The sequence below is a fragment of the Anas acuta genome, chromosome 1 (assembly GCF_963932015.1).
Source record: "Anas acuta chromosome 1, bAnaAcu1.1, whole genome shotgun sequence".
NCBI classification, from domain to species: Eukaryota; Metazoa; Chordata; class Aves; order Anseriformes; family Anatidae; genus Anas; species Anas acuta.
Window position 1 is genome coordinate 42,579,393 of NC_088979.1, and position 16,263 is coordinate 42,595,655.

Genomic DNA, 16,263 nt, shown 5'->3' on the forward strand with positions numbered 1-16,263 from the left:
TGCTGTAAGTGCAAATGGGATATATAACTTCTTGGGGACAAAGCAGGTCAAGAGAGCATACTGTGTAGGTGTTCAATGGAGAAATTACATTACCAAGGAAGCAATGTATAGGACAATAGGGAAAAATATACTGTGGTGGTTTTCTTTTTTTTTTTTCTTTTTTTTTTTTCTTGTTTAATGAAAAACAAGATGCAAACATAGCATTGAAAAATAGTTTGAAGCCAGAAATGAGAACATAAATTCTGAATTTTGAAATAATTTTGTTTGTTTGTGAATATTGTGGCTCACACTATATTTCCAAAGAAACTCTTTACATGTAGAAAGGCAAGAACAGGGAAAAAAGCAGCATCTGAACCCATGTCTGTGCTACGTGGTTCTTGCTTATGGCAGTCCATCAAAGCTTTTACCTATTTGAGTGTGTCTCCTACCAGACACCAAACTCTTGTTTTCCAAATGCAGAGCTAGCAGCATAAAACAAGGCTTAGCAAGTGAATGGACCACCATGCATGTTTTCTAACTGACAGCACCTTGGCTCATTGACATTTCTCAGAATGAGCCGGGGGGAACGTTGCAGGTCACACATATGGACAAGAGGACCCCAAATAACTTTTGCTGTTCTTATTTTCATAATAGCTAAAATTTGCATTCACAGTTTTGCTTGTCTGGAGGACTGAATGATTGTTTACTGAATAATCTACAAATCACTCCAAAGACAACTCAGTTTATTTCATAATTTAAAGTCTGTAAGCACAAGCTGCTATAGAGGTATGTTGGGAAATCAACAAAACAAAACAAAACAACCAAACAAAATCAACCCCCGATCAACAACAACAAAACCCCTCTGTGTTTATTTTTTCAGAAGGAAACCCCAGAAGCCTGGCTCATTTCATGATGGTGAAGACCAGATGCCCCTTCCTACGCAAGAACTCACACACCTAGTGCTGGAGTCAGCCAAACTCCCACCACCGTGCATTTCTAGGGGTGTCTCCTCGGAGCACTGCAGCTCAAAGTTGCAGAACAAAGGACCAAGCCTTCCTCTCCAACAAACAGCTCAGGTATAAGAAACTCACGTTTCCTTTGTCCTTCTGATGACACATTCCCTGGTGCTCTCCTCAAATCCCTAGCGTGAATTGAGCTCTTTTATGTGCTTAATATTTGGAGATTAAGTTCAGGATGACAGAATAAGTATATGCATGTTCTGATGGGATTATTTCCACTGATGTCTAACAGATTTAAAAATAAGTTGTTACTAAACTAGTGGTCTTCTCACATGATTAACTGGCATGCATCAGTGTCTAGTTTTTACACGCACGTCCACATGCTTTTATTTTGTACCTCTGCTGTCTTCCATACGTGAGCATCTTTGTGCACATGCAATCCTGCCTTGGTGAATAAAAATGAAAATCCATTCAAACAGAAATCCACTGAGGGTAGCAAAATCTGGGTAAAATGTGGAACTGCCCGAGTACAAAATTCTGCACAGATAAATGGTGGGTACAAATTTAGAGAACAGAAAGCAATCGTTCTTGGCAAAGGCATTAGGACAACCAGTTACATTTTCATCTCCAATAAATTCATTTTTAGGAACAGAAGAAGCATGAGGGATGGCATTACACCACTTTTTTAAGACTTCATTAGCGTCAGTAATTTTTTATTTTTTTGACAGAAAACTATTAGATTAAAAATAATAATAAATGAGAAACAAGGACAGGAAGAGACAGATCTGCCCATTTTCTAGTGCGATCAGTCTATGGGTGCAATTGTTTAGGCCACTTAATATTAAAAACAAAACCCTTCATCCACTCCAGTAATATCAGCTTCTTGGTTGTTATTCAGATAGTCTCTAGACTAAGAGTTCCCACTTTTTTCATTCCTTTGCCCCTAAAATAATAATAATATATAAAGTGATATATTTTTTCCACTCTTGGAGTCAATCAGTTCAAAGATGGTATTAAATACCAGTGTTACACGAAGAATAGAAAGGAGACATTAGATGAACTCAGCTCCAGAGTTCAATGCAAAGGATTTTTCAAGAGAATCCCTGTTCTAGTGTGTACCCTAAAAAAGCTCCATTGGGCTAATTGCTGGTTTTTGGAATATTTTACTACAGAATACCCTGGATATATGGGCATATCAGACATAAATTAGGAAGAAATGCCATAAAACACAATCAACTCCATTTACACCTACTTAGAATCCATATGGATATGAGTAATTTGTAAACTAAGACCCGTTCTCATCTCACGAGTATATGACAGACGTTATTTGAGAAAATAACTAAAACTTCTAACAAAATATCTCAATATGTGAAAATAGAAATGGCACTTTGTGTTTGCTTCTGTGCTGCATTATTGTTCTCAGAGTACAATTTTATTTTAATCTTATTGTTGACAGAATCCTGTAAATTATTGCTGTGTAAAAGTATAGGAACATCCCATCAGTTCTAATAACAGGCACTTTCAGTTTTTGTTTCATCCTTTAAAATAGATATTAGGCTATCTTGCTGAAGTGCATGTGCATTTTAAATGTCACAGCTGTCCCTCTACCACTGGTTTTGTTGACATGCTGCTGCACCTAGAAGATTGAACTCCCCTGGAACTGGCAAAGAGCAGCTGCTTATTTCAGCTCTGCAACCTTTATTCGAGATGCATTGTTGTCAGGGAAATACAAGAACAAATAAAATCAAATGAGAGTTTGCTGTTACTGTATCTGCCATTCACTGTAAATTGCCAGAAAAAAAAAAAAAAAAAAAAAAAAAGCTTTTCATATGGTTTTCATTTTAAGCATTTTTTTTTTCATTTATTCAGTCAAAGACATTCTGAGTGTTGACTTATTTGACATTAAAGGACACAATATGACTTCACTATATCGCATGCCATCTGCAAAACAGCAAAGAAGTGTCCATTCTGTCTTGCAGAGAAAACACACTCTCCAAAATGGAATCATCTACTTCTTAACATTTTCTGTTTAAGCTTTGCAGGGCATTATTTAACGCTTTTTTGATGATGAAAACCAAAGTTTCTTTTTTTTTTTTTTTTTTTTTTTTTTCTTAATGTACTTCATTTAACCTATTTACACCCCATGAAAAATTGTGAGTTTTAAAATACTTTTCCACTATCACATATATTACAGAATAATTAAACTGTTGCAAGTATAGTAAAATACTTTCAATGTATTTAAATTTCTAAAGATGCAGTATCCTTATAGTTACCTTTTTTTTTTTTTTTTTTTTACTAAAAACTGATTTACTGCTGCAATTGATCAGAATTGAAGCATTTTTAAATGACCAATGGGCATGACTTTAATAAGCATATTACACAGCAACCGTAATGCTACCATGAAACTGTGAAAATATAACAATCCTCTTTAAATTTCTTTGTGTGCTTCTCCAGTTATAAATCACAGGCAAAGGCATAATACAGTAATACAAGCTGGTTTCTTAAGAAGGTAGTATTTCCTTTTACAGTATTTATTTCCAATTCTTCATCTTTGTTTTTATGAACTTGCTTGTTTATGTATCCACACATGGGAGGAGGCATGTGGAAGTGCTGGCACTTACATGCATGGGCGTATGGGTGAGCATGTAGGAGGAGGGCAGATTTCCTGAACCATCCTTAGGCACGTCTGCTCTGGAAGATGCAGTTTCTCACACTGACCTTTCCAAACCAAAGCTCAAACTAAAAAAATAAGCAAGGTATTAACAGTGAAACTTACTCTGGTTTGAGGCAACCACCTTCAATAAAAGAGAAAGAGATTTTTTCCATTAAACAGCATTTATTATCAGAAGATAAATTTATAAATGGCAACTAGAATACATTTTCAATGTGGCTAATGGAAAACGAGACTTATGATCACTGCTATTCCCATTATTAAAGGGGAGAAAGGTTGTCCAGCTATTTGTCCATGCTCTGCACTGTGAATTTACCCCAAACATCAACATCACTGATGTCATTTTTAACACTGTTAATTTTGTTATACATTACTCCAGCAAATAATCATATATACACGTCAGTCTAAATCTATTTCATTAATTGTGTAAGCATGATAGAGAATAAGGAATACTGCATCTTCATCCCCAGTATAAATTGCTGTTGCAATGAGCCAATTTTACAGTACTGAATAAAACAGGTGCTCAAAATATAATGACAATTTAAAATTTAAAAATTTCTGTATCAAAGCTGCTTGCTCGTTACATTTTCATATAATGCTGGCTACTGAGATTTCCTGACAAATCCACTGGATCCTTTTGAAAACACCTGAAATCTGACACTTTGTGGCAGTCTCCCAAAGGGGCTGAGCTGTAATGTCCACAGTGGGTATTACCTGTCCTTTGCTCACACCGAAAAGCATAAATCTTTTTCTGAAAGAATGGGGACACCGTATATATTTGTATTTCCCAACTGCTCCATTCAGATGGACATACGGTGCACTGCCAAGAGGAGATCTGGTATTTCTGCGTGCCACACATGATGTAAGCCTTCACCACAGCTATGCAATGTTGCGGCACGGCAGTGGGACACCGGGATTTTTGAGGAAAATGCCATGGAGTAACCACCCTCAACCTCTGCACAAGCACCAAAATTTGGCGGGCCTGGACCACAGCCACTGGTGGAAGAACACCCTGAGAAACTGGGAGACATCAGATCCACGCCCGAACACCCTCCTCCCATCAAGTAATTTCTCTTAAAATACTTCTGAAGGGGGAAACCAAAACTGAGAATATCCTCAAAAAATATCTCGGGCCAAAGCCTGAGGGCTCTGATACAAAAGAGACACTTGCCAAGGATCATACTGGCTACTTGAAACCCAGTGGTAGACTGCTGCTGGTTGGCCAAGGTGTCTAGAGGTAGGGTTGTAGGGCAGCATAAAAAGCTCGTACACGTCTGCTAGGAAGGCCAAGTATCCATTTTTGCTTGTTAATTAAGGAAATTTAGTGTGCACTGCTCTATCTTTTAGCTTCATTCTGTTCCCATTGGCATGCTCTGAGCCTGTGACCCTCAACTCGAGCTCTGCTTTACCCCCTTGTCACTTTGGGGTTCCTTGAATAAAACCAGACCCTCTTTCTGTTGTGTTTCGTATGTATAAAGTAACAGGGAACCGGCTGAAAGACAAGGCGTTCACAAAGAGCAACTTCTGCCTTGGGAAACGAACCTCCTCGGGTTTCTCTGTGCAGTCAGCACAGGACAGTTCAAAGCTGCACACTGAAATTTAGAGTCTCTCGATTGCTCTTTTCTCACCATTGACTACAGAGGAAGCGTGAAGAAGACATTGGTCCCTCCCTGTTACATTCAGCCCTTGTGAACAACATCAGAGATGATGCCTCTCACTGCTTCTCTTGAATGCTAACAGAACAGCCTTAATAGATTCTTGTTCAATAAATTTCATTTTCTATGAGGGGAAAATCACAGATTCTGCTGCTATTCAAGTTCTTGGTAGTTAAAATGTTCTCAGGCGAGAAAATAATTCTATAAATTGACTTGTACCTGACCTGAATTCTTTCCCAAAACGTTGAGAATTACTGATTCATTTAGAGGGAATGACACTGAAGCACAAAAAAGTAGACCTCGAATGCAGTCCATGAACCACCTCAGGCACAACGCTGACAATCCGTTTTTTAAGTAAGTAACACTGTTGGTAAAAACCCAGTTCTGTTGCTCCACGATGCCTTATGGGCTATCAAAAAGCCCCTATTTGTTTCAGCCGTTTTAAAACTGCATCGACACTTGGTGTTGTTGCTTGAATACTAACTCTGAGCTGGGTACTAAAACACAGCCAAATTTTGTGGAAGATTACCAGCGTGGTCAGTGGGAAATGGGAGAGGCATTTTTCCTGCTATGACTGCTGATAATTTGTCCTGGGTTCTATGTTGACCAGTCAGCAGAGGGCAAACTGAATTTTAACAGTACTGAAGTTCTTTAAAGGAGCTGATAAATTATCCATTATTGGGGAACATTTATACTGTATTTAAAGACAATCATACTCCAGAGCCTCTAAATGCTGTTAGAAAGTATTATCCCAGTCTTATTAATCCTCAATTAACTGTAATTGCTTTCAGTATTTGTGTGGGTACTCTGTGCTGCTTTTTTTTTAAAGCTTATCTTGATTTCTGAACCCCCACCAACATTACAACCATTACTTCAGGAATCAGAAATGAATTCAGACTGATCAAACATTTAAAAATGAACAAGTGGCATCACAAGTTTAATCTGTGCAATTCCTGGAACCAAATATTCATAATTAAATGCATTGCAAAAGACCTTTATGTATACATCTTTTATCTCTAAGCTATAAAAGTCTCAACACTTAAAAATCTTGCCAAGTCTCTTCTTTGTCACATTTAGCTGAATAGGCAGATCCTTGTGAGGAAGGAAAACAGAAAAATACTATTCTGTTTTCACGAACAACTGATGACTAAGAGTTTCTCTCTTTCCACCATAATGTAATTAATATAAATTGATTCACAATGATAGGGCTGTATGGGAATGATCAAGAATTTCCTTTTATTTAATCTGAAAAGTCTTGGATTGAAAATCCCAGCAGAGGCAGCCACTGCTACCCATATAAAGGGCCATTTGTATCATAACAGACAGCTGGCAAAATCTAGTTATTCCCTAATTCCCAGGGAGAAACATAATGTCTTGCAGAGCACCATTCCAGAACCATTTCTCCTTCCTACTTACAGTTCATCCACTGACTCCTCAACGCTCAGATCTTTCCTTTATCTGTCTTGCTTTCCAGACACAAATAAGTTTTATGTTGAAGGAAATGAATGTACTTAATTGTGGTACCTAGCAGATCAGTGAAACCATCAGAAAGATTGACTTAAATGGTCTTACATGCTATTCTCCATCCCTGCCTTTTGTTGGTGTGGAGTGCATTATTGTTTTGAGAACCATTTTACTCATTATTGCTTTTTCTCTGCAAGAGACGCAGCCCTTTCTTCTGTTTTGTTTTGTGGGTACATTCAATTCCATTCCACGGATGGCTACACCCCTAACCTTGGTACCAGCCAGCAAGCGTAAGATCTGACTACTTCCTTGCATTCAAACACTGGTCACGGGGAAGAGGATACCTGCATGAAAGAAAACTGCACTTTGAGAACGGGGTAGTAGTTTTCAGATCGGCTTTTTCTATACAAATCAGGAAATGGTTCTAAATAAGTCCATGGTAAAATACAGATACTTAATATTGTACTTTCAGCAGAAATGCTGCTGCCCCTTTTTTATTTTACAGACTTCAAAACAACAAAAGAAAAAGAAAGGAAAAAAAAAAAGGATAAAAGAAAAAGGTTAAATGGCTGGTGTCCTCAATAGCATAATGACAACTTGTGGTACAACATTAAAATGCCACCATTGTTATTGCAAAAGTCTGCTCCAGCAACCCTTCGGCTCTGACGGTGGGACCTCTCCAGCAGGATCTTCTTGCCTACTCCCACACAGCTCATCTGTAGCACAGCTCGGGCGTGAGGCTGACACTGGCCAGGTGGTATTCGAAACAAGGGGAAAAGATGGGATAATAAAGGTCTACCGGTCTTGCTCTCATCATCATCATCGGTTTGTGGCATCTGATCCTCCAATCAGCAGTGATTTTTCAGGAACAAAATGTCCGACAGCTAAGAAAACATACAAGCTATAAACATTTTTTTCAAAGGACGCAGCATGTAAAATAATGCCCATTCCTGTAGCATTTCGGCTGCTATTTCCCAGGTGATTGTGATGACACTTTTGGGGTGTAACCATGCTGAGGGGCAGACGGGGTTAACTTCAGATGGCGAGGAGAAGAGTGGCACTTCTTTTCCTGCTTTTTTTTTTTTTAATTATTTTTTTTTTGTTACAGACGGCAGGGACAGCCCTGCCTGTTAACACTGTAGAAGGGGATTCAGCCCTGCTGAATTCACTCCGGGTAGTTAAGAGACCCAGCTCTTAAGCTCGGCTGGAACAGGTAGCGTTTCTCAAACCAGCATGTGCCTGCGGCGGTGGAGCGCCAAGTGATCTGAGCGGGAAAAGCTGCGGTCACAGTCTGCACACTTGAATGGCTTCACTCCCGTGTGCTTGCGGTAATGCCTCGTCAGTTCGTCGGAGCGAGCAAACTTCCAGGTGCAGCCTTCCCAGGTACATTTGTAGGGTTTTTCTCCTGGCAGAGACAAAAGAAAGGGGTGGGGGGGAAACAGGTGGTGACTTTCACCTCCTTGCTCTTAATCCCTGCAACCCCCTCTGTACGCTTCCCATGAACACCCACTGCCTAGGGGTTTCTTTAGGCCAAATTACACAATTACTACGAACCGAATCTGCTGAATATAAGGAAAGGGCCTCGAGATTTATCATTCCTGTGGCATTCACATGACTAAGAAAATCAACAGGATTAAGGCAACAGTATAGATCCTACCTTGCAGGGGTGATGCAGGGATTAACATGAGGACAAAGGGCTGTGTAATTATTCCCATGATTACTGTACAAGTTTGCTAGCCTCATCCCAACAAGCTGTACTTTCTCCCAAAACGGCCAGCCTGCCCTATTTTTCAGCAATTTATCACAGGGTGCCAAGGACTTCCAATTATTTATAGGAAGTTTATGAAGGTTTCTAATTATTCGTATAAACAACACTGCAGGATGTTTCTTAGCAAGCTGGTAAAAATGAAGTATGATTTCCCAAGGAAACATAAAAATTCAATCTGCAAAGTGTCCTCTTTATTTATTGCACTTACTCATGTTCAGTAAAATTAATTTTGCCTGTAAGAAGTTACCAGGAATGGTCTATGATTTTTAAAAGTACTTAGCCATGGAACTTGCACACAGCTATTGACAAAAAAATGATTTACCTCAATGAGACCAGACTTGGGATAAGAGCAGTTTTGGAAAATTCCACCCCCCTACTTTTTGTCTGATGTTAAACATGATGCATGCCCCAGGTTCTGTGTCATATTGTGTCACAGGAGAAGATTAATATGGCTGATCTAGACTTTGTGCTTTAATAAAAGAAATTGCTACAAAATCCCATTTTTGCCACCTTTGAAGGCTGTACTTGTTTGGGATTTCTATCACCACTCTTTAATGTCTACATGTTAAACGCTCTTGGGAGTTACCTTGATCCTACAGTTGAGCGTGCTTCAAAACTGAGGAAGGGAAACTGTGTGAGGTCTGCGTGCATGTTCCTCTGGTGTGTCAAAAGTGATTTTTTAACCTCCCCTTCCTGAACCAGCTAACCACAAGCAGGACAACACAAGAGCATCTCTGCAAATACTGTTCCCTGCGTCGGACACAAGTCGTTCCTCGGTTATATGTTATCATGTATGAATCATGAGCAGCTCGTGAGATACCTTTCCAATTACACAAACCAGAGATACAACATTTGCTTTGTTGCAGGCAGCACCTCCCTCCCCGTGTCTCTTCGAAAGTCAGTAAATGTTTTGCCGAGCGCCTGGAGTTTCAAAAGAAAATCACCGCCAAGTTCAAACAGCCCCGAGAAGTCCAGCTGAAATGGCCACGGGTGTCTCTGTAAGGAAGTCAGATGCTGTACAGGCACATGGTGGGGCTGTCGGCAGCATTTGAGCTCGCTGGGGCTCAAATCGTGTGCACCATCTGGGCTGTGCTGCAGTTTTGATGTCGGATGGGGGTGGGAAACAGTTTCAGTGGGGAGAGCCCAGCTATCCAGGCTCCGGGCTGACAGGCTGGACTTGCCAAGCCTGCAGCTGGAGCTCTGCACTGGCAGCCAGGTCGCCCAGCTGATTTTACAGCCCCCAGCTGAGCAGCACCCGCTGTGCCCAGGCGGCCACGGCGGTGCAGCAAATGGCAGGGCACGTGCTCTTGCCAAGGACAAAGCGCTGCAAAATGGGCTTGGATTTGTCACTGAACTGCCTTGCATACGTGCCCTTGCTGCAATCAGCTGGTGTGGAACACTGTACAAATATACATGTAAGTCCTGCCATCTGACTGGGCAGGTCTGCCCCCGTGGTCCCATCACACTGTGTGGACGGTCTGCAAGTGGAGCACTTGCCGCTTCCAGCTTCAGCATACTTTTGGGCACTCTTCTTTCAATGCCTGGTCCGGCCTCTGTTGGTTTCTTTGACCACAGAGACCTCCAGAACAAAGCAGGGAGGTATTTCCCATGGTTTGGGTCCTTACTGAAAAGGCTCTGTGAACCTGTGTCTCTCCTTACCCCATGATCCTTCCCTGCTATGGCCACTTTGGCACAGAAAGTCCCAGATCTTCTATCCCATGGTAGAATGCCAATGGAGAACTCGATGCGGGAAGGAATGGAAGATGAAAGAGAAATACCAGAAATAGTTTGTTCTTCCTTTAACACAGTATCACTTTGGGTAAGAAACAAGAGCCAGCTGGCAGAAAGACGTGAGCATTGGCCACTCAGCTGAAGTTCCCAGGTGTTGCTTCCAGCCCTTCTCCTCAATGAGCCGTGCTCACCCAGCCCCTACACAGCTATGTGAAAGAGACAGGACTAACCACATTCCTCTCACGCTATTTACACCACTGAAGGAAAATATCTCTTACAAGCTCAACCTAAGAAGACCTTTCATTATTTTCAATTAAATAAGTGTTTATAGCATAAAAAGAAAAAAAAAAGCAAGACAGAGCAGCATTACTCTAAAGACATTCAGTAATATACATCTTGAAAAAGGCATTGTAAAAGAGACCATCAAAGATATGATTTTCCTTACAGATTAATCAATAACATTTTAGGCAAACCTTATTTTTAGGAAAAGAATAATAATATTTTCTATTAAACACTCACATTATCTGTGGATGGCCTGTCATCAGAACAAAAAGTTCTTATTCATAGGCAATACTATATTAACTGTGTTAATATATGAGCCTCTGCTTGGTAACATCCCCAGAATGAAGGCTAACCACTGATTCCTCAAGAACTTCAGTAAAAAACAGAAGGTGCAAGAGTTCAAAGCATAAGAAAGGGTCATTGGGAGCAGATCTGTCAGAGGATGGGAATCTGGTGCCAGATTTCCCACTCCAGCTTTGGCTGATGAACTTGAACACTCACAGCTGAAATTCACAGTACAATCAACAGAAAAACGGGACCTCACAGGGCAGCCCAGAAAATGGTGATCAAGGCAGTGGACAAACCTAGCTAGTTAATTGGAGTAAACTGTCCCCAGTGCTTACTGATCTGTGGGGCTTTGGTGGCTCTGGCCAATGCTGGGTGCACTCCCAGGCCCACAGGTGGACTACAGCCCTCCAGAACAGAGGAGTGACACATATATATATATCACCATTTCAAGTCTGGATTGCAGTGGAGTTGAAGTCAAACACTCAACTCAGACACTTCTGCCTTTGTGCAAGCACTTGAGCTTAAGTGCCTAAGACACTCTTGGGTTCAAAGTACGTCTTTTTCTTCAGCTCCCTCAATGGCTCAGCAGATGCCAGAGCATGGACCTCAGAGTTACTGCCATGCACCAAGGCTCTCAAATGCTCATTCAGCTCTACAGAGCAAAGGCAGGCAGTGTGAGCTCTGCCCAGGTGTCCTGGTTTCAGTTAGAACAGAATTAATTTTGTAGTGGAGAAATGGAAATGGAGGAGGAAATCAAAACAGCAGACAGGCTTTGGAAAATGGTAGGAAGGAGAGCTGCAGAAAGAGACTAAGAAGTTGCAGTAATTAACACAGGGAGGAAAAGAAAACTGGAAAAAAAAGAAGAAAGACCATTAGACAGTTTAATTTTCTGAATCTGTAAGGTTTTAGACTTATATAAGGTACCTTTTTTAAAAATAAAAGCCTGAAGCTGTGAACGTATTCACGAGAGCTGATCCTCTACTTTCCCAGCTGTCTTTGAAAGCTCAATTACTTTGCCCCAAACGCTGACAAAAAGATTCTGAAACACAGAGAAACTTTATTCTGATGGTATTCTGCAGCTCTGCAATACATAGACAGTAAACAGTATACCATGACAGTCATTTACACAAATCAAGTGGGACCCAGGAGCATGAGAAGGCTCTTTTAGGCAGTTCCCCGTAGAAAATGAGTATTTTCTATTGTTTGGGGAAGTTAATTAGAAAGTTTTAAAGGCATGACTCAATGCCCCAAATGGAACTAGTCATTTTTTAATCTTCTATTAACAAAACATCTGCTTCTAAGTGCCCTCCAAAACATTGCCTTTTCTAATCCAGATGCCACAATCTGAATTAGTTTAATTACTTTTACCATATTCATTTTCCTACACTACCATGACTCCTCTCACTTAAGCACTTAAGAACATAGTTACAACGGTTACTCATTAAATCTCCCTAAACTCGAGCAAATAATGAATTAATAATGCCGAATAACAACCATTATTTAGTCAATCTTTCAAAAATTTTCCACCTTCCCCACAGCCCAACAGCTGTCTTCCCATATCCGGAAGATCATTCACCCATGGAAATAAATCTCCTTCAAACTTCTACTTTACAACCCAGTGATATTCACATACTCCAAAGAAGAAATGTTGTATGTTGGTACCAGCAAGAGACCATGAGATGCAAGAGATGAAGGGAGCATGGTCTGCTCTACACTGCAATTTCCGATGCACTACGCTCCTCAGCAATTTCTCTCTCAACTAGCCCATCAACTAGCTGGTATCACAGTATTTGATGTTCATTGCTTCAAGGGAAGCTGCAACCAAAGCCCTAAGTAAAGAGTTAGGGGGTGGTCTGTCAGCAGGGTGAATGCCCCATGTAACAGAGCTGGGCTTATATTCCCTAGGCAAGAAACTTTATGGGCTGCAATTGCAGATACTCTGCAGTACTCCCCAGGCGCTTGCAGTCCCTTTCATTTGTGTATTATTAAAGTTACTTTTATTCATCAGTTTAGCAGGCTTTTGGCAACTATGCCATTGAGTAATGATGAGGTAACTCTGTCTGCTACCAGGACAGAAATCATCCCAGTGATGTAGTTGTAAACCCACTTTTATCTCTGACAAACTCTCTTCTGTTATTACAAGTGAGTGTCCTTTCCTAATTATGTCCCATCCATCCACTTCTGTACGTAACTTTCACCATGACTCTGAGTTACTACATCCCTTCTCCATAGCCCCTTCTGCAGTGGTATTCATCATTTTGAAACACTGCTAACATTTTTATTGCAAAATATACACAAGAGAATGTTCAGGGTTACAGGCTTAGCCATCTAGTCAGACTTTTCTGCATTTAAACTTTATCCTGTGAAAGAGCCACGTGCTCAAATTCCAGTTTTGGGAGGAAAAAGTTCGAGAAGCACTTGGAGATGAAACTTGGTTTATTGTTTTGTGCAGCGATTCCAAACTGGGTGGGTGGGAGCATAGGGAGATGCTGTCCCTCATTCCATTCACAAACTACAAAGGACTTAAGTCAAACTTGGTTTAAGCAGTGGCATCTGCCCAGCCCTGCTATCTACGGCCACATCTTTATATATTCCTTGTTCAGTTTCTACTGTCATTACACACGGAAGAGAGAGTATTCCCCACATAAAAACACAGTGAGGTCCTAAGGACTTAGCCTGTAACAAATTGAAAGAAAATAAATACTCCAGCAAACATGCCTCTGCCTATGTTTGATGGTGTTACATATTCTAGTTGGAAGTCAACAGGTCTGCAGGGTCAGGACACCTCAGAGCTGTTCCTGGTTTGGTTTCTGCTACAGGATGCTATGCAAAATATATAATGTGTAGTATTTATGTCAGCTGGTTTCAGCTCCCACATAAAGACCAGAACCACTCTAAAACACACAGCACAGACACGCTGCACCCATACTGATAGTGCTGTGAGAGGGAAAATCATAAATGGAAAACCACAAATAATGGCTTATTACATTTTGCATTTCTACTAAAAATAAGCAATTTCAGGCAGAAAAGAACCTTTTTTACAGCAAAAACACCATCTTATAAAGAGCATCCTCAGGCACTCCCAGAGGAAGAGGGCAGCTTAGCTTTTAGACACAGGGGAAAGGGAAAAATGACAACTATTATGTTTTGTGTGATATTTTTATTAGTATAATTTTTTAATGAAAAACATCTGAGCACTTACAGAGTACTTTCCAGCTTTAAAGTGCCTCGCACAGCTTTTCACAAAAAAATATATTAATACCTTATAAAAGTCTGCCTTCATAATAGCACCATGTAACAAGTATCTTTGTGTCTATTCTGCAGGTAGGAAAACAAATGCACCGAGCAAAAGCAGCCTTCCCAAAACTGCAGAAAATGAATGGCAGCATTATGACTCACATATTAGGAACACCTTACCTTCTGTAGGGAGACCACTAGATCTCAGTTTCATCCTTTTAAATGTTTGAAACATTTGCAATGATTTTGATTCAAAAATGTAATTCAATTATTTTGATGTCTTTGAAAAGGTGATTTTGAATCTCTGTTTCCAAGTTCACTATATCTCTTTGGTGAATATAATAAATTTGAGTTTTGCTTCAGTATTGTTAAAATATGCAAATCAAAGATCGTTCTGGGAAGAGATTAAAGTTTCGTATCAGTTGAGCAAGTCTGGGAAAATAATTTCTACGAGCAGAATGGGAACATGCTGTGCTTACTGCAACGTGTCCTGAAATTCAGGTTTTTTACTCCTCATTCTCAGTCTTAGGCAGAGCAAAGAGACATGGTTTCTTCAGGTGACAACTGAACAAAATCAAATCAAAATCATAGTGACAACCTGCACTATCAAACACCAGACAGAACTTCATCAGATTTTTGGCAGATCTTAAAGTGATTATTTGCAAGCTCCACATCTGGTAATTCAGACTCAAGTTGCTCTCCCACATCACAACACATGAGTATCCTTCATTTCACCACACTGCTGAGTTTAGGAACCGTTTGCCATCCTGCATCCCCCTGCAAGATCAGTATTAGTTAAGGACCCTTATCTATTTATTTCTCCCGTGTCTCTCTTCCCATACTCCCCTTTAGGTTCAGCCTCAGTTTATTGCTACTTTAATACAAAATCCCAGCATAGAAACACAAAATACAAATCCCAGCATAAAACCCCTTTATCTCCAGACTCACAAGAACTCTACTCTCCATAACTTCAGAAGGCAAACCCACAACACCAGTCTCAGTCCTGTTCTGTCACTGTACACACTGAAAACAAGCAAAGAGCAAAAAAACAAGCAAAAAACTTCCCTTCCACATTTTTGCTTTTTAGGCTTCTGCACAGAGACTTTGTCCTCCAAAGGGACTTGGACAAGAATTGTCAAAGACATTGCTGAAATAAAATGATAAATGCAATTCCCCTAACAACTGTAAAAATACAGTTTTTGGAAATGCAAAAGGACTCTTCCTGTGCACCTGATTCCAGGACCTAGATGAAATCCCCAAAGGAGGGGACAAATAACATTTATTATCCTTTCTGATAATTTTTTCCTGCCTGACATGGTCCTTTTATATATATATATATATATATATGTGCATACTTATGAATTGAAGTATATGTATATGCTTACATACATCTCTCTGTATGTATTTGTAGTAGGAGAGAGCATGGAAATTTCCTCCTGCCCTCCAGCCACAGCAATAAGGGACTATCAAAATTCCAGTTCTTTGGGTAAGGATGAGATTTCTCCTTTTATGGCAACCTTCACTCAGAAAGGAATTTGGGAAAGGTGATGTACTTACAACAGCAGCCAGCTGCGCACATGGTGGTAGCAGACTTGCACACTAACTCTCTTTGGCTGGGGTGCTGCCGGCCTGAGTTTTGGTCTGGCCTCCTCACAGAAAACACCTTTTCTTCTCTGTGGTCCCTAACTGCAAGGGAGATGCCAACTAAGTGACACTTCCATTTCCATCTGCAATAACTGTGCCTCCGATTCTGCTCCCGTCACTCCTCCTGGATGCTCCAGGACTTGCTCCAGCACGTTCAGCTAGAGCAATATTGATGTTTCTCAATATAAAAATTAAACCTTCCACTAACTGTAAAAACAAAACAAAGCAAAACAAGAAGCAAATCCCCAGAGAAATAAACAAACAAACCAAAAACAACAAAAAGGCTCCAAGGGTTGAGCTTTGTCTCATTCAGAGGGCAGGACGTTGGTGTGCCAGGCTGTTTACAGAAACAGAGCAGCGAAAAACACCTCCCTTAAAGACCTCACTAGTTAAGCAAATGAGTTGTGAATAGCATAAAGCTTTCTCAATTGAGAGATAATAATTTTTTATCACCATAAAATGTAAATATATATAGTATCGAAGAAAAATATTAACCGACAAAATACACATGATGCGGGAAAAGAGACTGGGAAAATTAAAATTCATGTGACCAAGATAGCAGAAAATTTCATATCCTATGTGGAG

The 16,263-nt window shown here is 40.3% G+C and overlaps 1 protein-coding gene across 7 annotated transcripts in view; it reads right to left on the reverse strand.

The window, feature by feature from the left end:
- Positions 1–452: 452 nt before the first annotated feature.
- The window catches only part of KLF12 (KLF transcription factor 12), a 250,481-nt gene continuing 234,670 nt past the window's right edge, over positions 453–16,263 (reverse strand). For all 7 annotated transcript variants that reach the window (XM_068676129.1, XM_068676166.1, XM_068676122.1 and 4 more), the window contains one exon: positions 453–8,133. In XM_068676129.1, the coding sequence (XP_068532230.1) occupies positions 7,952–8,133 (182 nt within the window). In that variant the 3' untranslated portion in view covers positions 453–7,951. The remainder of the gene's footprint in view (positions 8,134–16,263) is intronic.